Source organism: Chenopodium album, chromosome 24 (assembly GCF_948465745.1).
Source record: "Chenopodium album chromosome 24, dcCheAlbu1.1, whole genome shotgun sequence".
In the NCBI taxonomy this organism is placed as follows: Eukaryota; Viridiplantae; Streptophyta; class Magnoliopsida; order Caryophyllales; family Amaranthaceae; genus Chenopodium; species Chenopodium album.
Window position 1 is genome coordinate 3,624,766 of NC_137857.1, and position 23,263 is coordinate 3,648,028.

Here is a 23,263-nt window from a genome sequence, read left to right on the forward strand (position 1 = left end):
CATATCCTTCCTCATTTTATTTCATGATTCTAGACGAATGCTGCCTCCATAATAGGGTGGTGGTCACTCGCCAGTTTTTGAGAGGGTTGTTATTCTTGTTTAAGGGTGGAAGCAATGCTTCAGTATCTTGCATAATTCAAAAAAAAAAAAAAAAAAAAAAAAAAACTACGGTACCACAATACTTGGACAGAACTATTGACACTTTCACTATAGAGAATAATTGTTGTAAAACAATTACGATTTAGTGATCAAAGAGCAACATTTAACAGAAAAACAGAGGGAGTAGGATATACTTCTATTGATAGAAGTGGATAACTAGATATACGTTCATTTCAAAATTCTAATACGACGTTCAACTTTGAGATGAAGGAGCACTTCATAGTTGTGGTATTACTTGCAACCCTTAAGCTTTAGCTATCTAATCTTTAATCATTGATAAATAACAAGTTTTAATCATTGATAAATAACAAGTTCAATCGTCTCTTTGATTGTGTAAGACTTCAAGATCATACACATAGATGGGTTGACATCATTATGCGATCACAGATTGGTGAAAGTTAAGAAAGCCCTCAGGGCAATATAACAACAATTACACCAACTTTATGCAAAACCTTAACTTTTGGCAAAGGACTAACATGAGCTGAGAATGCAATCACAATTATACAACTCACTAATTCCAACAAGAAGGTGAGGCCGAGATATACAAAAAATGGAGGTAATTCGTGGAGACTACCGAAATGGAGAGCTCCTTAAGTAGAGGTCTCTCTGCTAGCTAGAACTTCGTCTATTGAAGATTCAAGCAAGCAGTCTTCTAAGAAGCAAACAAATTGCACCTCTGTTATTCTGCTTCCCTGATAAAAGCAACATCATTACATCCAGGTTTTGGTGATAGCAGCAGAATTTTATCTTGATCAGTATCTTCACTTTCAGTGTGCTCACGAGGACTGTCTACCGAGGATGATTCCATTCCATCTTCTGAATTCAAATTAAACCATAAGCTCAACTGCTCAAGTGCATATAAACATACCACCAAACACAAATAAAGGCCATAATTCTAATTCAATTCATCCCAATCTAACAGGCCCTTTCACATATTACTCTTAGTGATAACTTTATAAGAGTTATTTAAAAGAAAGAAAACATTGGGTGGAGATGTAAAAATTTACATTGTGAAAACATAATTAACGCATTGTAGCTATATTTCTCAAAACGATTCCAAACAAATGTGGCCTCTATTATCTAGGGATGAAGGGAGTAGTATTAATCCGCAAAGCTATTACTATTACAAGAGAAGAACAAACAATGTTGCTTTAGTACATACCTATGCAATCATGATACTCAGGCAACTGTTTAATAGTTGTTGTTTGCAGGCTCTCGGGAAGCAGGCAGCTACATACAGCACCTGAAATCCAGCAAAATTGCATTTTATTAGGCATTTTCAGACTTGTTGATCACTAAAGAGTAGAAGGTGCAAAGCTCATCCCATATTTGACCATTTCCCCTCCCCCTAGTAAGGCTCCTACAGTCCTACCTCAGGCAGGTGGCACTACTCTTCATAGCAGCAAAAAGTAAAATATTCCTTCAGTCCCAAAGTAATCTTCATATTTACCATATTGGTCGGTCCAACACTCTCTTCATCCAGTTCAATTTTTGTTAACAAATATTGCAAACAGGTCAGACCACTGTTATTACCTTAATTTCCATCAAAGCAAACCAGGAATATAAGTTTGGGGTGGAAGCAGTAAGAAGAACAGAGAGTTATGTGAGAGATTTATCTATCAAAAACTCAGATGATAACAGAAAGGATCATCCAAAATATGGCACAATAATACCAATAACATGTTATTTAGCTGGATCGGCTTTTAAAAACAGTTTCCTTTTGGTTTTAAACTCCCAAGTCCCACACCCAAAAAACTTCAGCACCAAAGTTGAAAAATAAAAGGCTCTATTATACATCTTGAGGGCAAGGATATAAGTATTGGGAACATCACCTGGTGGATCAAGGCTCAATGGTGGTTCATGTTGTAACAGCAATATATGGGAATTATCATAAAACACCAAAACTTCAGGATGTAAATCCCAACTCATTCCATATTGCTAGCAGATAAGTCAAATGAAACTTTCTGCAAAGTTGGCCACTTTTTACAGAAAAACAATTGGAACAACTAAACAGCACATGTCCAAAATGCCCCCACATCAATCAAATACCACTAAAATCTTATTGTGATACAAGAGAAAACGAGTTTTATTCTTAAACAAAATGATGCAGGGTATAGTAGCCTGTTGTCCAAACATCGAACATGCATGAAGTAACTTTCAGCAGCTACATAAGTACTTTCCAACTTGAAAGGCTTTGTCTAAAATATAAGAACAAGACCAGTGAACCAAATACTTTCTCTGTTTTTTTGGTTGGACTATCTCTTTTTTCATGATCAAAATTTATTTCTCTGAATTTTGACCTCATTTCTCTATTAGATATATACTTTACTCCTTACAAAATAAATAAAATAATATCATGTAGGACTTGTTAGGTTTGCCACACCCTATATTTTCAAGTGCTCTATAATTGTTTATATGAAACTACACTTACTGATGGTGAAAAGAATACAATGGAAACCAAGAAAAGAAATGGTGTAATTAAAGAAGAAAAACAAAAAACAGAAGTATAAAGAAAGTGCAGGGCATACCCGTTCGGGCAAGACGGTTGACCCATCCAGGGATATTTTTGCCAGTCAATCTAAAGGAGAGGTCGTCTGTGAAATGATTGCAATTTTTGGTGATGAGATGATAAGTATCTCCATGGTACTCAGAAGCAACTCGCTCAACAAAATGGTGAAACTCTGGTTGGGACATACTTGTCCGACCTAATGAAATAGAACATCTGTAAATAAAACCTGGACAGCTCCTTGGTTCCACTTCAAAAACCCCACTAGCCGGAAAATCATGGGCTCCAAATCCATACTCCATGCCATGGACTGTTTGTATAAGATGCATATATGAGATTTAATTTTGAGGAAGTTAAAGGAAACTCTCAATCAATTTCTTAGAAGACATAAAGATCTGTCTTTACCAAGGCAAAGTAAGGTGCATGATTCCAAAAAAGGGAAAAAAATAGCACTTTTAACCCCCCCCCCCCTCCCACCAAAAAAATTATCAATTGAAGCTATCACTGGCCGAATGCTGATCTTTCCATAATAAAGACATCATTTATACCATAATATAAAATTATATACTCCTTCCATCTCAAAGTAATTGCATGAGTTGACAAAGCGCATTTACTTAAAAGCTACATAAAACAAGAAAGATGGACAACCTTAACCATCACCATTGAAATGGTTAAAATAGAAATGGTTAAAATACAAAAATTACCACCATAATGAATGTGTTATAGCACTTATAGGGAAAAAAAGTAGTGGTATAAGCAGAGATTATGAGATGTCAAGACTCGAGTAAAATTATGGAGATTCATGAGTTTTTTTTGTTAAACAAAAGACTTTTAAAGCTACATATATTTAAATAGGCACCCAAAAGATCCATTGTTTGTGTCTCAAGAGGAAGGAGTGCCCTTAGGTGCATCAGTAGTGATGTGCCTTAGCAAAAATTACCTAGCATATAGCCATGAAGGCATTGAAGCACACTGGTATAAATTAATGAAAACTAGAAAAGATAATGTCAAAGACAAAATCATCTAACAGTGAATCTAGACCGATAAAGTAAGAGCAATTAGTACCTACATTTTTTTCTTCTAAATTCCTATAAATCTAGCTTGAAGCCTTATGTTCTGATACAAGATCAATGTACACCAAATGCTACAGTCAAACAAAGGAATAGAACTAAACTTGAATTGAGAATGACGGGATGGCAACAGTCCACAATAACCAGCATAGACACAACTCTCTTTACCCATTCAAAGACTTTAGGACTATATCCAATGGTGCCATCCCATAAAATCGCCAAGTCGCCAACATTAGTGAAAATCATTATAACCCGGATACATTTTTTGTATGCTCATATACCGCGAAAAACGTACTGTCTAAGTGTCTAATGGGACTTCCACAAAAAATGTACTTCTTAATCTTTTATTCTAGTTCATGGTTCCTCTTAGCTATATGGTTTATATTTCCGAGCTTGGTTTTATCACTGCACAAATGCAGATGGTAATAGAATACTGAGATCCTTTGAGTATTTGACAGCATAACAGGAAGAGTACAAACAACTTACAATACCAAAATTACAAAACACCAAATCAAGACCCTAATCAAACAATAACCTAACCAATACCATATTGATAAATTGAAACAACCCAGATCAAATGGAAAGAACCCCAGATCAAAAATATAAATAATCAATCAATTCAACCAAAAATAGAGTGAAACAAAATTTATTAAAATCATGAAAATGTCAGGTAATAATAGCAAAAGTAACAAGAAATAACCTTCAATGCCGGAATGAAAAATCCCAAAACCGAACCAGTAGGTGTAATGATTAAGAGGGGTTAAGTCATACACATTCAACACCACCTGGGTTTCAATTCCTCCATCATTTTTAGCCGTTGATGATTCTTCATTACCCATTTTTTGAATTTCCCCTTTTTCCAAAATTTAGATTTTATTATAAAAAAAAGTTCCTCAGAAAATTATGAAACCCTCTTTTCAAGAACAAAACTTTGTTTTGAGGTGATGAGGATTTTGAGAAATCCCCAGCAACCCAGTAACAAAGCTAAGCTTGTGAGATCAGCCCTGCTGTTGGGTGTGGAGGAGAGAGAAAAAGAGGGGAGAAACAAGCAATTTTGGGGCCTCCAGTCAAAGTTTATAGGAATATTTGAACGTGGTTGGAAAACTAATTATTTAAGCAAAAAATAAATAAATAAATAATATAAAAAAGAATGATTTTGGATCATGTTCCGTGGTGGATTTTGGTCGAAAATATTGAAGGGATAAAGATTTGAATCTTTAATATCTCACTCAAAACTAAGAAATTTATTAGTGAATAGACGATCTCAGTGAAAGATCTCACCAAAAAAATTAAGTAATACGTAGTATAGTCTAAGACTCTAAGTTTAGTTTCACCAAAATTAAAATTATTACATGTTATGAGTTTACATGCATAAAAAGTAACGATTCAACGACGATGAGAGTCTTGGTACTTTGATTTTTTATACTAGTATAAAAATGTGCAATAGATTTTAATCTTTGTTGGCATTAGTCATCCCTTCAGCTTGAATGAGTCGAGTTGGAAAAAAGTAACCTAATATTGTCATTGAAGTATTATAAGTACATTAGCAATTTGAAATTTGGTCAAATATATCAAATATGACAATAATGATCAAAACTATATTGATAATGAATTTTGACATGTTTGTATGATTAAAAAATACTACTCATATACATGTTGCATTGAATAGATGACACAAAATGAGACCAATCATCAATTCCCTCGTATAGTAATTCAAACAACATAAGCAATATTTTATATTCTATTCTCTACTTGAGTAAAATATTAATTTCCAAGAAATAGTCTATCCAATGGTGGCAAAATTTAATCTAATAATCAGGTCAAACATTTTAATAACTTAACTTAGGCCATGGTTCATATAAAAAAAACTTGGAGGTTAAAAATAAAGCCTTTTGTAGGCACCTACTTCAAATAAGAATGTTTTTTAGAGAAGAATGGTTGTATCAGTTGATACAATGAAAGTCAACTTCTTATTTTCCAGTTTCAAAAAAAAAAGGGGATTTCAGAGTTTCTTAGATCACATTTTCCCACCAATTCTCTGTTCAAACCTTTTGGGTGACTAAATACATTATAATTTTCTAAGAAATAACAATATAGAAAAACAAGTTGCAAACTTGCAACCATATAGAATATAGATTAATTGCTGAGTGTAATTTTGGGAGGCATACCAGTTCATTGATGTGAGATTAACAGATTGATCAAAATCCGAAATTATTGGTTTAAAATGACGGTACAGCGTTTTTTTTTTTCAATGTCAATCCCACTGTAGTATCCATGAAGCACCGTGAAATGAAATGCTGTAGTATGAGATGCCTCTTCTGCAAGTCTGCGATGCTGTGATCATTTCTTTTCAATGGAAAAGAGGGGATAGCTTTGTGCTGCAAGGTCAAACCTTTCGATTCTCAACAGCTTGAATGATATCTGGTGAAATCTATTCCATATATCTTTTTTTTGATAATATGTGACAAAATTGGTACAACATTCAACATTACGCCTTACAGCAGCACAATCCCAAATAGAATTTTACAGAAAACAATTTCTGATCATCCATATGTAGTTTAAGGGTACCGGCTCTCTCAAGAAATAACACATTGCTTGGTCTCCAGATAGTGTTTTATCACTGCAGTTAGCTTACAAACGGTCTCTGTATCACTGAGAGCCTGTCTTTTGTCAGGGATGCTAACTACCAGTCTACGGTCTACCAATGTAACTGGAACTGAAAATTGAACAGAAAACTACAGAACTAAAAAATATCTATGTATCTTGCAGCTGATACCAATACCGCCTTAAGTGTATGCCAATCTACTTCAGCACTCTGCCAGAGATTTAGCCTCCAGAAAACATAGATGTTAATCATGAATTGATATTTAACCAAAATCTATCTCTGCTAGTCTTTAACAGATACTTAAAGATTGAGAACACGATTACTTAATCCAACTCAACAATGTCAACTTTGCATTAAACATTAACACAGACATAACACTAACTTCTTACAATGATTGGACACAATGCTACCTCAGTTTGTCAGCTCTACAAAATAAGTGACAGAGTGAGAACTGCCATAGCTTTTAGTTCGCTATACTGATTCGATGGAAACCTGGGTCTCAAAAGTGTTTCGTTATGCAGCTATGCCCTCAGCATCTACAGAAGCATAGTGGACAAGAATTTTGAGTAAGCAAAAAAAAAAGAACAGCAGATGCAAAGCATAAATATAATTGGAAGTTGGAACCATCGAACAACAATGAAAAAAGCATGTAAGCTATGCTGTCGACTGTTGTAGCTGGTGCAGCTCCAAGAAACAACACTGAAAGAAGCTAGAGAAGCAGCAACACTTGCTACAGATGTACTAGCAACTTCTAAAGAAATAGAATAGCAGGCAGTTACAGCTGCAGCAAAAACACAAGGCAGCAGCTATGCCAAAGAGCATCAACCGTATCTATAGCAGTATAGTAAATTGAAAACTCTGTTCCACAGGTAGTTCACAAGTTATGCTGTTCAGGGCAGATGCTGCAGAAGGATAAATTCCTTACAATGTAACAGTCTCAAGGAAGTTTCCCTTCCATAGAAAAGCTAATTCATCGCTTGTATAAAATATGTTGCCCTACTTTATTTATTATTAACAATTTCTCAATCTTGCACATTTACAAATTTAGTTCATATATTCCACAACCAAAAGAGATCAACATTGGTAATGATACTTCGGTCAGCAGAATAATTGGAAACTTATATATTCTTTATTGATGGAATAACGATGCTTCATATCTTCATCTAGTAAACATTGTAAATAGTATCAATGAAATACCACTAATAGCATAATTAGACAAACACAAACTAAGGCTTTGGTCAACACTTATTACACTAGTTATAATTCGTATAATACTGATTAAACCATTATTTTTAAAAAAAAAATGCTCCAGTTAAACATGCATTCCATTAGTAATATAAGCACAAGCAACATCACAAATAATACCAAAAAACTACCACTACAGCTTATTAAAATAGCCTTCAGTAGAGTTTTAATAAAGAAGTGGCCCATATAATGCAAAACTACACTAGTATTTAGCACCTCAATAGTTTACCATGGGATACAATTATATACATCAACTTATCAAGAGAATTTCTTGGATTGAAGTGCATGTATAAAGAGACACGTCAAATAACATACCATACAGCATTACAGATTTCTAATGTAACGAAAACATCAAGAAACGACAACTAACCTGTATGCCAAGCCAAGCAACATCAAGGGTAGCAATAACACTAGCTCTTCACATGTAACTCACTAATCCTTCGCTTTAGTTAAAATCATAGAGAATTCCAAAGCAAGAAACTCCTTATGCTTTTTGAACTTGAGAAATACTAGAAGAAACGATGAAGCTTCTTCAAATTGGATCAGAGATATTTGCACATACATAAACTTTTTATATTTTGTCTGAACGATTGTTATATACTTTTATTCATGACCATTATGGAAATTCTGGCCAGTTCATGGAAATTATAGGGCCACTAGCAATATAACTAGTTAGTAGCTTAGGATGCCACTCCAAGAAAAATGTTGAAATGACTCACCACCTTTGCTAAAGCACTGGCACTTCACAGAATGCTTTATGTTGGAGTAGTATCATTTCCTCTTGTTTCTTCCCTTCTTTCCCTCTCATAACCATTGATGGAACAAGTATTCTTCTATCTCTCATCTCAAATTTCCATCACTAATGTCTAGCGGTTGTGGACATTCCTGAACAAAAATGCTTGGTAGACCATCCACATCAATTTTCTTACTCCGTACAACACAAGCACACAAAAAGTTAAGAGTTATAATGTATAAAAGTCTAGTGTTTCCACTATAGATATCGTACTTGGGTAACATGCAATACTATTCTTTTAAGCAGCTCCAATATTTCTTTGAAAGGTCCTAAAAGTATCTAGAAATAGGTACAAAAGAAGTATAATGAATGTATTTCATTAGATTATCATATTTATACGTGCTCTTAAAATGTAGTTTGGAGTCAAATACCCGTTTGGCCTCCCTGCCACTGTTATCATACATATTTATCAAAGGTCTTGCAAGGTAATCATCAGACTCATCAAACTGATTCTTCAGAAGGTATCCATACATTTCTCTCCCTAATCTAAGAGCTCCTGTTTCTCCACAGGCAGGAATGAGTATCATATAAGTAATAGGGCTTGATTCAACCCCTTCTTTAAGCATTCTATCAAAGAGACTGAATGCCTCGTGCTCCAACCTACTGTTGATGTAACCTGCAATCAATATGTTCCATGTAACTGTATTCCTGTTATTTGTTCTCCAGAAAACATCTGTTGCTGAGTTTATATCATTGCATTTTGCATACATATCAACCAGTGCGCTTGATACAAAAATATTAGAGTCAAGCCCTTTTCTGACAATATAAGCATGAAGTTCCTTCCCATGGCACCATGAACCTAAATTAGCACAAGCTGCAAGGGCACCCGTAACAGTTATAGTATTTGGTTCAATTGAATTTCCCATTATCTGTGGAAGAAAGCTGCCATTATGATGTGATTGCATGGCCTGGAACAATCTCAGAGCTTCATGACTCATGCCAGCTTGCTGATAGCCAGATACTAAAACGTTGAATGTAACAACATTTGGTAGCAAACCCATTTCAGTCATTTCATACAGCAGTTTGCGAATGTCCTCAATTCTTCCATGCCCGAAACAGGCAGCAAGCATAGTGTTATAAGTAATAACATCAGGTTTTGGGCCAGAGTCTTTCATTGATATAAAAAGGCTTTGAGCTGGCTCCACATTTCCATCACTCATGTAAGCTGCAACCATCTCATTGCATACGAAAGTACTTTTGTGCATTATCCTGACGAAAATATTTTCTGCATCATCAATCCTTCCATTTTTCCAATACATACCAATTAATGACCCATCAACATGAGGATCACCATGAAGACCAAGTTTAATAATGTATCCATGAATTGCTTTTCCCAAATGTAGATCTTTCAAGCTAGCACAAGCTGGTAGAATGCTGGAGACTGTCACAACATTAGGGATCAAGGAAGTCTGAAACATTTTAACAAATGCATCTAAAGCATCTCCATAAAATCCATTCTGACTGCAGCCTGAAATAATTCCATTCCAAGTGTTCTCTTGTGGCCTAACCCCTTTTCTTTGCATCTCTTCTATACTTCTAAGAGCCATTTCAATCTCCCCATTCATGGCAAGGCCTGAGACAAGGGCATTCCAAGAAATCAAATCGGCTTCCACACCTTCCAACTCCATCTTGCAAAATATGTCCATTGCCTTGTCAAGAAGACCGTGAGCCATGTAAGCAACAATGAGGGCAGTCCAAGAAACCACATCTCGTGAGTTCATTGTGTCAAAAACACTCTTCGACAACCTCAATCCCCCACAGTTTGTATACATATCAATAAGAGCATTCCCAACAACAACATCCTCATCAATCGCCCTCCTAATGGCATATCCATGAACCATTTTACCAATGTTTTCCACTCCCATCACAGAAGAAGCTTTTAAGATGGTTGGTATAAGATATCTGTCAGGTAACATGCCATCATTTATCATCATCCCAAGAGCCAAGAAAAGATCAACCCATTTCTCGGATCGGCAGAATGAGCTTATCAAAGCAGCATGCGAGGATACAGTTCTCCTTGGAATTTCATCAAATAGCCTGATAGCATCATTTAACAACTCTAAACTCTTTGAGTATGCCACCACTAGCATATTCCCTATGAAAGCATCAGCCTTTAAAGCACCCACTTTGACAAGACGTCCATGGACTTGTTTACAAGTGGAAGAATTGTTGTTAGTTCCACCACTATTCCTGTTTATTTGGTTAAGGAGAGCAAAACATTCAACTACCTCATCTTCCACAGCTTGATGATTGTTGTTAACAAAATCATTAGCATGATGGATTCTTGACAATAAGTAGTTTTTACGATGTGGTAAGTCCTTAAGACCCACATTATGAGTTGCCGTAGCCTCAGCTTTAAAATTTGGCACTAAATTGAGCTTACATGGAAATAAATTCAGGAGAGGAGTGTTATGAAATGGAATGGAAGTAAGTAATCCAGTAGCGGACATTGTAGAGAAATACTTTGGAAAATTAGTCGATAGAGAAAGAGTGTGGTGGCAAGAAACTTCCATGTTTGAAGTTTTATGCCATAGGAAGCAAGGTGGGTTCAAGCAGGCTCACTGAGAGGTTATATATATTCGACCAAGTAAGCATCATTGCATCTCCGGGACTCTCGGCCAATAGAGAATCTAGAAAATTCATATTGAAGGTCAGAAAGTTCATAGGTGTTCATACTTATCCTAAAATTCAACATAATGTCATATCATTGAAGACAACAGCCATCATCAAAACATAATTACACGCAATTAAACATCCTCATAAGAAAATAAACATACATCAATTTGTCATTTAAAACAAACCAAGAATCTGGTGCTAACAACAAGCTCCCAATAACTTCCATTACTACTGACAAGATAAGTCCTTCTTTGTATACTGAGATATATTCCGTGCATTAGTACGGGTACACTCTAGTTTATCAGACAGAAAACATTATCATTATCTCGCTCTCGTCTTTCATGCAATATCAACATTCAAAAAAATCACAATTGTTATAGGAAACAATCCAAATATAACATCATTTAGAATTAGAAGCTAATAAAGTTCAAAACTTTCAATTTCTATAACAATTAAAATCTAAGCTTGGAAATCATTTTAGTAACTAATTCACCTTGAAAATTAGTACAATTCGATAATTTAACCAACTAAGCTGGTCAATTAACTTAACAAATTCATGTCAATTAATTCTTTAAAACCCATTTACCTACCCAATTATTTCAACTAATGATAAAATTCTAGACAAATTCGAAGTATATCTGAAGTTGCCACTATTAAAATTAGTTGCAAAAAAAACGAAAGAGTGAAGCAACGAAAGAATTTACCTGAACAGAGGATTTTGGTATAGCTGCGGTGGGCCAGTGGTGGGCCTGGTGGAGTTGAAGGTGGGCCGGTGTTGGGCTTGGTGGAGAAGCAGTCCGACCCGGTCGGAAAAGTGGGTTTTGGCCCGGAAAAAAAACGGGTGTGGTGGTTTCTCAGGGGAAAGGCAGCAGAGAGAGTTGAGTGAGGGTATAAGAGGATGAGGGAGTTAAAAGGGAAATTTATAAATTGTTTTTTTTTTTTTTTTTGGGTTAATTATAAATTTAGGAAATGTGGTAAAACAGTCACTAAAGAGAATAGGTTGTGTTATGATTATTAAACTACATTTGTTAGGAGAAAGAGTATGTTAAATCTAGATCTAGCAAAACTAACCCGATGTAAATAAAGTTTTTATTTTTTTTAGTCCGGAATAATCAACTAGTCTAGTTTAGTTAATTAAAGTCTTGAGAATCGTACTCAAGACTTCAAGGCCAGGAATAAAAAGGAATATTTTATTACGATGTTGAACTAGTTTATTACCAACAAAATAAAGGGAACTTGGGGAGGTGAAAAGAACCAAAATGTTTCTAACATAGAATTCATAAACTTATTTATTAGAGATAATATACTTCATTTCTTAGTTCTTGGAGCAATGACAAATTGGATTCCATATGTAGATACAGAAACAACTTAATTCAATTTAGATGAGACTTTTAGACATGGCAACTTCTTTGAAAGAGAACAAGAGCTGATTCCTCAGAAAAGATTGACAACATAATATTTGCTTCATTATTCAAAGATAAAATATACACACAGGTACCTAGATATCCTAATATAAATAACAACAAATGAATTTAGGGGGAGAAATTTAAGTCGAAAAAGGGAGGAAAATAAGGATTGCAATTGCACTGCAAACCATAGAGGTATAAAAATTAGTATCTTTTTCAAATTGGAACATTTTTGAGAAGAAAATTACAACCGCGCTCATTTCATATGTGATACACTGATAAACCAGCATATTCTACGAGTATCAAAGAAATTCTTCAGTACAGTTCTGAACCAATCTGAAAAGTGAAGCAAAGGAGCTGCCCAAGCAATTTTATCTCCAAGTTCTGCAGCTTCCTGTTAGCCACTGATACTATCCCTGAATTCCCCCAAATGCCTGAGAAAGTTGACGATTTTAAACTAAGACACATGCCAAACTGCAACAAAGATATTCAGCAAGAAAGATATGCCCAAGTCCAGTTCTCTTACGGATGAGAGCTACCCAAAGAGAGAATCCACCAAAGAAACTCTAGATAAGGCACTCAAGATTCGTCATCAGGGGTTGGTAGTCGTCTTCTCACACGACGCCTCCAAGGGACTGAGCCGTCATCAGAGGAATCCTCATCCTCTACGGAAGCAGAGCCTGTTTCAGCCTCAAGGCTTTCTCCCCATAACCTAGCAGACGATCTCCTCCTAGTACCCTGTTGTGCTCGGGTTCGAGATCTGGAGGTACCAGACCAACTACTGCTGCTCCTGGGACTAGATGAAGGACGCCAAACCCGAAAGAGGAAATATATGGTGATCCAACCACGCTCATCCATCTGAAGATTGGTATCTTCATCTTGATCTTCCATAAAGGAAGATTGGATTGTACTGAGCACATCTCCTATATCCCTTTGCCTCTCAAGTCTTCTCCAATTTCTCTGCCTCTCAGGATCAGCCTCCGAAGGCCTCACTAATGGATGCTCTACCCTTGCATGCTTTCTCAGATCAGTGTAATTTCCACTAAACTCACAAGTCTCACAGGCACAGCTCCGAATCTTGGCATTCATAAAATCACGAGCAGACTCTGCCACAACCCACCCACTAATTTGTCCACGACATAGAGGGCAAACAAGCTTCTGCTGAAGTTTATGCATGCTAGCAATCTCTTCATCAACAGAACCTTGGGATTTCCCTTCGTCCTGTGAGGTCACCACAGTTTCAACGGCAACAATGTCTGATGACTGCACAGGAGGCTGAATTCCTTCTTCTGTCAGTGTTTCTGTTGAAACTTCTGTGAAAGACTTGCGAAATTGGTCTAGACAATTGGAGTGTCTATAACTGGTATCACACATGTACGGGCGACAACCCTTGTCATATGCAGAACAAATGAGAAGCACGGCATTGTGAGGGTGCTCCATACAAACAGCGCACCTGGCATCCTCCCATTCTTTTAAGTCTTCCACTGTTGCTGGAGGACTTTTGGCCTTGGGTTCACTAGACAAACTCGAGCTACATGGGACAGGTGACTTTCTAGATCTCTCAAAAGAGACAGAACGATCTCTTCTTGCCTTAGGCATATTGATATACTGTAATTTGATACCTAGATCAGTAAGATCACACAAAGAATTCATAAGCAAATGATAAGTGAACCCAAATATAGGACACCAAGAAGTAACAAGCTAAATCTAAAATGACTATATCAGTACGTTAAACCACTTCAATGATTTGATCTGAGATGAGGTAACTTCCTTTTATGGGGAGGTAACTTTCATAATATGTGATTTTCCTTTACACGATGATCCCAAATTCCAACAAGAGAAACCCGAAAATAAGCAAAGCAAACCCATGATGTTGCATAATGATTAACTCTATTCAGTATTGCAAGATTGTTCAAAAATAAATGAATAAAAATCTTAGTAATTCAAATTGATGAGCATATCATTCCACTACGCCATACCAGGGAAAAGGAAAAAGGAGACAAAGCTTAGTGATGCAATGAAGAAAGAACTCTTTCCAGCTTAAAAACCAATGGCTGGATGATAAAGTAACCAGTACAATCTATTCCATCTATCTATAATTTAAATAACACTGCAATATGAAACTAATGAAGCAGCAAAACTAATACAGCATTTATCACCATGCCTTGCAGATACATGATCAAAACAAGAAATCAATACAAAGAAAAATTCCATCATTCAATTCACAAGTAACACATTGGTCCCTTCTAGCAAATATCAATAGACATACAATCATACATACATACTACTAGTAACTGTTAGCTTATCTTCCAAAGATATACAACACCATGAACATCCCTGTGGAATGGATCAACGGGAGTTGGACCCTCCAAATGCAGACATCTGTGAACCAGCATACCTCAGCTTTAACCCTAATATCTTAGCTCATAATCATCAGAGATGAATAGAACCTAGAGAAATTAGAGACGGTATGACAGACCAGAGTAAATTTTATACCAAGTGTCTGCTGCTGAACCCAGAGTAACTCCACCATCAGTACTATCGGAATATTCCAAAGACGAGCATTCCAAACTACAGCCATCACGCTATACTACATAGATACGGTGATAAACTCCACCAGAGAATTTCCGCTAAGACATAACCAGACAAGTATGTACGTCTTCCCATGTGATCTTTCAGTGTACTGTATACTCGGCTTTGAACACTATATACCTTAACCAGGCCAACACAGAGAATGATCCCTACATGGTTGTTGCTGCTGTCATTAGCAAACCAATTGTATATAGTTATGTTTAGCCGTATGATTCTGAACAGTCCATGAAAAAATGGTCTCATAACCTTTCATGTAAAGCCAGAGCAACATACATTCTCGCAAAGACTTTGCTTCCTTGATGAATAAAACATCGGTGTCCATATCGCAAAACCAACCAATTCTATGTTCTCCAATCTGTGTTCGAAATGGAATCACTGTCATTTAATTAGGCCTTTTTGCCTAATACACATTGTATGATGCCGAAAAGGCTTCAATTTCCAGCATGAGACAGCAAGTAGAGCCTCAACCTTATTACCAACACATAACTAACAATAAACTAATGTATCAAATCAAATGACAACCTACTTCAACAAAAATCCCTAATACCTAACAGCAAATCTACCAAATAACTTTGCAAATGTAACATAAAGATTGACTCTTTGACCCCAATTTAACAATCCTTCTAGATTTCTTGCTGGACCAACCTCGAATTCAGTAATTCACCCAATCATAAACCATGAAAAATCAAACCCAGAAAAAAAATTCAATTCAACATACAATTACAGTTCGTACATTTGAAACAATGCAACAAAAAACTCAATCAACAACAGAAAACTTCCGCCGCCTCAAACTGACAACAACCAAACCAAGCAATTCAACCTTTACACAAAAAACCCAACAAAATCAAAACCCTAAGAACAAAACCAAGATCCCCGAAACACAAAATTCGATTCGTAAACAAAAACACAAGAATCAATCAAAACATAAGGTGGGTAAAATTGGTCCAATTAAAATTTAGGGTTTTCATCAGAATAAAAAATTATTACCAGAAATAGCTAAGATGTCGTAAAATTGAATGAACTAGGGTAAACGATCGACGATTTGAGATTCCAAATTAAATAAATTGATGATCTTTGAAATTTGAATTCCTCTTGATCTTCTACTGGTAGGTGTGATGCCGCTTCGGAAACTCTGTAATCAGAGAGAAAAGAGGAGAGAGAAAGTAGAAAGAGAGAAGAGATGTTAGAGAGAGAAAGCTGGACGCCTTAAAAATGGATGAGAGTTTTAGGCCGTCTTATTTATATGCAACTTTTTTTCTATTGCTGATGTGGAAATTAAGGGTTTTATTTATTTTTTTTATTCTTAGTTTTGAAATTTAAAACTTTAAAAGAGATTTTGGGGTAAAAATGAAAAATGCATGTTTGCTTACAAAGTCGGCGGCGCGTAATTGTAACTTTAATCATTATTGTCTCGGTTATTCTTTTTTTTTTTTTTTTTGACAACGCTCGGTTATTCTTTAGGTGTGGGCGTCACTCGTTATTTATTTTTGTGTATTCCACTCGGATTTGGATTCGGTGATAGGTTATGCGAGGATAGGTTTAAAGCTGGGCGTGGGCCGGGTCAGCACGCGGGCGGCCCGGGCACGGCACGAGGATGGCCCGGCACGGCACGGCCCGCCGGCAGGCCCGGCCCGGCACGATGGCACGCCCCTCGTGCCTCGTGCGGGCTGCGGTTAAAAAAAACCAAAAAACAGCCCGGCACGGCACGAGCCCGGCCAATAGCCCGCAGGCACGGCCCGCAGGCACGGCCCGCAGGCACGGCCCGCAGGCACGGCCCGCAGGCACGGCCCGCGGGCTAACGGCTATAAGGCTGGTTGTGTTTTCCCTCCAACGGCCATAAACGGCCATAAACGGCTATAAACGGCTATATTTTCACCTATAAATACCACCCTAAACTTCCAATTCTTTCCACAACTCAACTTCTCATCTCATTCTCTTACTCTCTTATTCTCATAATCTCATTATTCTCATATATTATAATTTATAAATTATAATCTCTTAATATTTCTTAATCTCTTATTCTCTTATAAATTTTACATTTTTAATATTATTAGTCTACTACCAAAAAAAAAAAAAAATACTTTGTTATATTTACATTCGGGAAATTATAATTTCGGGAAATTATAAATTCGAGAAATTATAAATTTGGGAAAGCGTTGAAGCGTCGTTGTAAGATCTAACTCAACTTTATTTTAATTTGTTATTGTTATTGTTATTATTATTGTTGTTATTATTATTATTATTATTATTATTATTATTATTATTATTATTATTATTATTATTATTATTATTGTATACTTGGAACTACTTAATTACATAAAAACTAATTTCTATTTTAATTGTGGGTTATTTGGATTGTTGAAATCTGTCTAAGGCGGGATTTGGGCTCTGGACAACGTCGATCCTAACCATAACCTACCTGGGATCTCATTGATTTAGATAATCTACTATTATTATAATTATTTTTGAAAATTTATTAACTTACTAATTAAGTAATAATTAAGAAAAAAAACTTACTTATACTTGTTAATTGTTATAATTTGTTACTTTGTTAGTGTTATAAACTTATAATTGTTAATTTGTTATAATTGTTAATATTGTTGTTAATTATTATTTATTAGTTAATAATCTTAATTAATCATGGCATCAAACCCGAACCAATCCTCCTCTAAAAAAGCCAAATCTAAACGACCATTGGAAGGCTCTTCTATGCCCCCCCCTACAATGCAAATCCCTACTATGCAAATCCCTACAATGGCCACCACCCACCCCGGGTTTTCTACCGGTTTTCCCACCGGATTAGATCAACAAGGGACATTCCAACCATGGCAAAGCACCCAATCTCCACCTTATTATGCCTCCGCACATGATATGCCTTTTGAATTTAACTATCAAACAACTCAAGCAAGCAACACACAACCTGCCGGCTCTAGTGACCCATCCGTCCAAAATACTATTCCCCCATCTGATAACCCATTCATTGAATGGTACACCGAAGAAGAAATGACCCTTTTGAAAAACCGAAAGAGTAAATGTTGGCAATATTTCTTGTTAAGTAGAGATGGTGAAAAAGCCAAGTGTAAAACTTGTGGTAATATTTATTCGGCTCCAGCCAAAGGCGGTACGGGGCACCTAAACCGACACAGTGAAAAATGTGGTGCCCCAAGTACTGACCCAACTCAACCAAAAATTTCTCAATTCCATCCTTATGGCTTCACTTACAATTATGAGAGAGATAGGGATGAACTTGGGAGAATGATAGTCCAAGCCGAACAACCTTTTCTTTTTGCTGAAAGTGATCCGTTTAACAATTACATTAAACGAGCACTACAACCCCAACACAAAAAAATCTCCCGAAAAACCGTTAAAACAGCTGCCATGAAAACTTACTTAGAATACAAAATGAAATTAATTGAAGAACTTAAAACTCTTACTTCAAGAGTTTCTATAACTTCTGATGCATGGGATGGTGGTTATGGTTTACATTATTTGTGTGTTACTTGTCATTGGGTTGATAGTGAATGGTTATTGCAAAAACGTATTATTTATTTCAAATTGCTTGAATACCCCCATACGGCCTTTAATATTTCTAATTGTATTATGAGTGCTCTTGATGAATATTGTCTTAGGGACAAAATCATGTCCATGACGTTTGATAATGCAACATCCATGACAGCTAGTGCTAATCTAATTAAACCAAACTTGCATAATGTCATAATGGATGGAGATGCATTACATATTAGATGCATTTGTCATGTTTTAAACTTGTGTGTTAAGGATGGACAAGAAGCAATTGGTCCATACTATTCCAAAATTCGAAATGCTGTTTTGTCTATTATGTCTTCTAGCAGTAGGTATCAGGAATGGAGGCGATATCTTAAGCAAAATAAGATAAAGCCTATTAGAATTAAAACGGATTGTCCAACTAGGTGGAACTCCACCTATGACATGTTGAGTCAGGCACTTTCGTATAGAGTTCCATTTTCATTGTTTTACAATAATAAGTATCCACAATTCATGATAGCAGACTCCGATTGGGATAATTGTGAAAAATATATGCAATTTTTACAATTATTATATAGTATGACTCACTGTTTTTCTTCTGTTTATGTTCCTTGCATTCATTCTTTCCTTCAAAATGCATGTTTATTTGCTCAACTTCTTTATGAACATCGATCACAACAAGATTACAATGATTATGTTCCACAAATGGAGGCTAAATGGCGTAAATATTACACTAAGCTTCCTATGGTTTATATGTTTGCTTCTATTTTAGATCCTAGATCAAAGTATGATGGCACATTTATGCTAATTGATATTTACTATGAATGCATGCAACTCGGTGATGGTGTCGAACAATATAAAAATCATGTGAAAGATAAATTTTTTGAGTTATATAGAGTTTATGAATCTAAATATGGAACCGTCACTCATTTTGCCCCTTCTCAAACATCCAAAAGCGTAAGTAAAACGGGCAAAAGTTTGGCGGCCCAAGCTGCTAACATGTTATCTAAGTTTTCAGGTAGTGGATCATCATCAAGGCGAACACAAAGCGATGTTTCGGAGTTGCAAATGTACTTAAACTACGACTTCATGAAAGGCTTGGACGAAGATTCGAGGTTGGGGATGGACATCCTAGATTGGTGGAAATCCCAAAGCACAAAGCATCCAATTTTGGCGGCAATGGCACGTGATATTTTCAGCATCCAAGCCTCCTCCGTTGCCTCGGAACGAGCTTTTAGTGCTTCGGGAAGGGTTCTAGACGATAGAAGAACAAGTTTGAAGCCCGAAACACTAGAAATGTGTGTTTGCTTGAAGGATTGGATGGATGCCCAAGAACGCATCCAAGATCGTACTTTTACGGCCAACGACAACATCGATGGTTCCGATCGTTCTGGTTCAACTAGCTCCTCCGCATTAGCTAGTGAACATGAAGCCGAAGATGAAGACGAAGAAGATAATGAAGACCTTGATTGAAGATTACCAACAACTCGAGAATTAATATTAATTAGCGAAAATTCTAGTATTTCCTATGTACTCTATTAATTAGTGAAAATGTTAGTATATCCTATGTTGGCTATGTACTCTATTAACATTAGCCGTATAATAAAATAACAAAATAAGTTATTCATCAATTATTGTTAGTTGTACACTTGTACTTCATATTATCTTTTACTTAATAAATTTTTATGAATGAATTTTTTCAACTTTTAATTTTATGGAATATGTTATATTGTTATTTAATTTTTGTCTAATACTTATATAGTTATATGAATAATATGATATATAGTAAATTATGAATGAACAATAAATATTAATATAATTTAAACAATATTTAATATAACTTAACTCCATAAAAAATTTAATAATTATTATATTCAAATATTAAATTGTATAATTATTCAATTCAATTTTTTCTTTCATAAAAAAAATTCAAGTTTTTTTAAAGTTTTTTTTAATTTTTTTTTTTAAAAAAAAAAAAGAAAAAAGGGTAAGCCGTGGCCCGTGGGCCGGCACGGCCCGCCTCCACCGTGGGCCGGCACGGTGGCCGGCACGACGGGCGGCCCGGCACGGCACGACCGGCACGGTGGGCCGTGCCGTGCCGTGGACAGGGATGCTTGAAGGCAGGCCCGGCACGGCACGGCCCGCCTCCACCGTGGGCCGTGCCAGGCCCGGCACGACACTGTACCAGGCCCGCCTAGGCACGGCCCACGGCAGGCCCGGCACGGCACGTGCCCAGCACTAGATAGGTTTCAGTCCTCTCCCGATTGTTATTGTGGGAGATCGAACACAGGTTCTTCCCTCCCTGTCAAGTGTAATCGCAATCATCACTACATCAACAGTCAATTTAATTGGGTGTCACGCATTATTACTTTGGTTAATATTTTTTTTTCACTTGGAAATGATATTGGCAATTTTAGGATTTGTTTTTTTTTTTTTAATTTATTTTTTATTTTTTTTTGTGACGATGAGCATTTGATTTAAATCAATCCAAATTGGGTTAAAGATATTGTACATAAAAATTAAGAGTTCATTTGGTTAAATATAGGAATTGCAAATTTCTTGATAATTTATATTTCAATGTAATTGAAATTTTTTAGGAAATGCTAAATAGAACTTTGTATATATGATTAATATGGGAAGTTTTATAGGTCTCCTAGGTTCTGAAATACCTCTATTTTGTGGGGGAGTTGAATTTTGTAGGAATTTCTACGTGAATTTGTCAACCAAACAACTCAATTATTTATGTTCTTTTTTTTTTATACTCCCTCTGTCCCCAAATGATAGTCCCTTATGGTTTATTTTTAGTCTCAAATTGATAGTCCCATTTGCTTTTTTCAAGTACCATTAATATCAACTTTTTATCAAAATTTCCTCCAATTACAATGATATTTGTGCAAATTTAATTTTCCCATGTAAATTTTGTTTTTCAATGTACTTTTATTACTTTCTCTCTCTACTATTTTACATACCCAATGTAAATTTATATTTTCAATGTAATTTTACAACTTTTATTTAAGTTTCTTAATTCCCGTGATTTTTGCAAATAAGGGACTATCATTTGGGGACGGAGGGAGTATATATTATTGTTATTGTCAACCAAACAACATCTAAAATTTATATAAATTTTCATTCAAATATTGAAGTTGTCTTGAGGCATAGGCAATATTTTTTAAAAAAAGATTTTTTTTTTTTTTTTATTTTGGTATGAGTTACAAAGCTTTGTAAAAACTTCTAATAACCTTAAAAGTTACAAATTTCAACTATCCAAGGATTTGAAGAACAAAACATTGATCAAAAAGTTTGAAAATTATAGCTCTTGAAGTTGATTCACCTTTAACTTAACCTAAATAATGGATTGTGTTCAGGTTAAAAAACAAAAATAAAAGTACAGGTAAGAAATTAAGAAATTATTTTCTAGATACACATTACACCATAAATTATTAAGTTTAGTTTTAAGGTTAGTATTTTTTAAAAAAATTGTATTTTAAAAGTTGATGAACTAATTGTTCAAACCTTAGAAGGAATTTTTGTAATTTTAAGACTGTAAAGATAACTTGTGAATAAAACGAGGATCTTTATTTAAAAATAAAAAAAAAATAATAATAATAATAAAAAAACAAATAAAATGGAGCCCGTATTTTTAAGTACAAGAAGGCCCAAAGGAGTGAAAGGATTCTATGGCCCGAATATTGGAGGTCCAAATGCTCCACAATCCAAAGAGTTGCTTATTACACGGACGAGCACCATTGCACGAGTTGTCTATTATTGTAATAATACTACGACATCTACGGAGATATCAATCAAGTACTACCTCCGTTTCATAAAATCTGCAACAATTTCCTAAAAGGGAAACTACACATTATGTGCAACAAAAAAAAACTTTCCTAATGTAGTAAATTTTTTTGTTTAAATTTACCAACACACCCTTACTTAACTTCAATAAACCACCTATTAACTTATTAACCTAAATTAATTTATTCATAATTAAACCCTAACCCATATTCTCTCTCTTCCCTCATAGCCCACATCCACCACCAACATCACCAACTTTTCTCTCTCCACCCTCTCAACCACCAGAAACACACTTTTCTCTCTCATCCCTCTCAAGAATCTCAACCACTAGAAATACAGTCCACCACCACCACTCAGATCAGCGCCACCTCGTGACAGTCGCCGCCCCTTACTCGTGACACTCGCTGGCACGAGCTAATCGAAAATTCAGATCAATGTCGCCGGCTTCTTGCTTCCCTTATCAAAGTCGTCGGTCCTCCTTGAAATTCAGATCTAATCGAAAATTGTGATGGGGTTTCGGATCGGACTTGCTTCCCTTATCTAAGTCGCCGGTCCTCCTTCAAATTCAGACCTAAGTGATAATGGTGATGGGGTAATTAGGTGGGTTGGGGTTTTTGGTGGTTGCGACTTAGGTGGGGTGGGGTTTGGTTTTTTCGGATCTTGGTGGTGGTGCGTGAGAACGTGGGGGGAGTTTGGTGTTTTCAGATCTTGTGGTGGTGCGTGAGGAGTTGTTTACACGGTGGGTTTTTTGTGGTTGTGAGTTGGGTAGGGTGGGTTTTGGGCATGGTTCGGATCTTATGGTGGTGAGAGGGTGGTCGAATGTGTCGAAGGTGGTCATGCGGTGGTTGTGTTGGTGGCGGTAATAAGGTGGTCGGATGTGTCAAAGCCTCAAAGGTGGTGATACTGGTGGAGAATGTGGGTGTTGGCGGTGCTAGGGTGGGCAGTTTGGTGGGTGGCTTGGTGGGGGTAGAGGTT

General features: G+C 36.0%; 3 protein-coding genes across 4 annotated transcripts; all 3 read right to left on the reverse strand.

Annotated features, from left to right (window-relative positions):
• Positions 1-432: 432 nt before the first annotated feature.
• LOC145611225 (deSI-like protein At4g17486) lies at positions 433-4,814 on the reverse strand. Of its 2 annotated transcripts, none has more exons than XM_081666526.1 (4): positions 4,436-4,814; positions 2,688-2,975; positions 1,322-1,402; positions 433-972 (listed from the first exon to the last, which is right to left on the reverse strand). In XM_081666526.1, the coding sequence occupies exons 1-4, from the start codon at positions 4,572-4,574 to the stop codon at positions 839-841; spliced, it is 642 nt and encodes a 213-aa protein (XP_081522652.1). In that variant the 5' UTR covers positions 4,575-4,814; the 3' UTR covers positions 433-838. The 2 variants fall into 2 exon arrangements, with proteins under 2 accessions (XP_081522652.1, XP_081522651.1); XM_081666525.1 differs by having other exon boundaries at positions 433-975; positions 4,436-4,811.
• Positions 4,815-7,591: 2,777 nt separating this feature from the next.
• On the reverse strand, positions 7,592-11,885 carry LOC145611738 (pentatricopeptide repeat-containing protein At1g19720-like). Its single transcript, XM_081667096.1, has 2 exons — positions 11,699-11,885; positions 7,592-11,008 (listed from the first exon to the last, which is right to left on the reverse strand). Exon 2 carries the CDS (start codon positions 10,889-10,891, stop codon positions 8,648-8,650), a length of 2,244 nt encoding a protein of 747 aa, XP_081523222.1. The 5' UTR covers positions 10,892-11,008; positions 11,699-11,885; the 3' UTR covers positions 7,592-8,647.
• A 539-nt stretch (positions 11,886-12,424) lies between these two features.
• Positions 12,425-16,187, reverse strand: LOC145611473 (uncharacterized). Its single transcript, XM_081666802.1, has 2 exons — positions 15,980-16,187; positions 12,425-14,022 (listed from the first exon to the last, which is right to left on the reverse strand). The coding sequence occupies exon 2, from the start codon at positions 13,997-13,999 to the stop codon at positions 12,980-12,982; it is 1,020 nt and encodes a 339-aa protein (XP_081522928.1). The 5' UTR covers positions 14,000-14,022; positions 15,980-16,187; the 3' UTR covers positions 12,425-12,979.
• Positions 16,188-23,263: the final 7,076 nt, after the last annotated feature.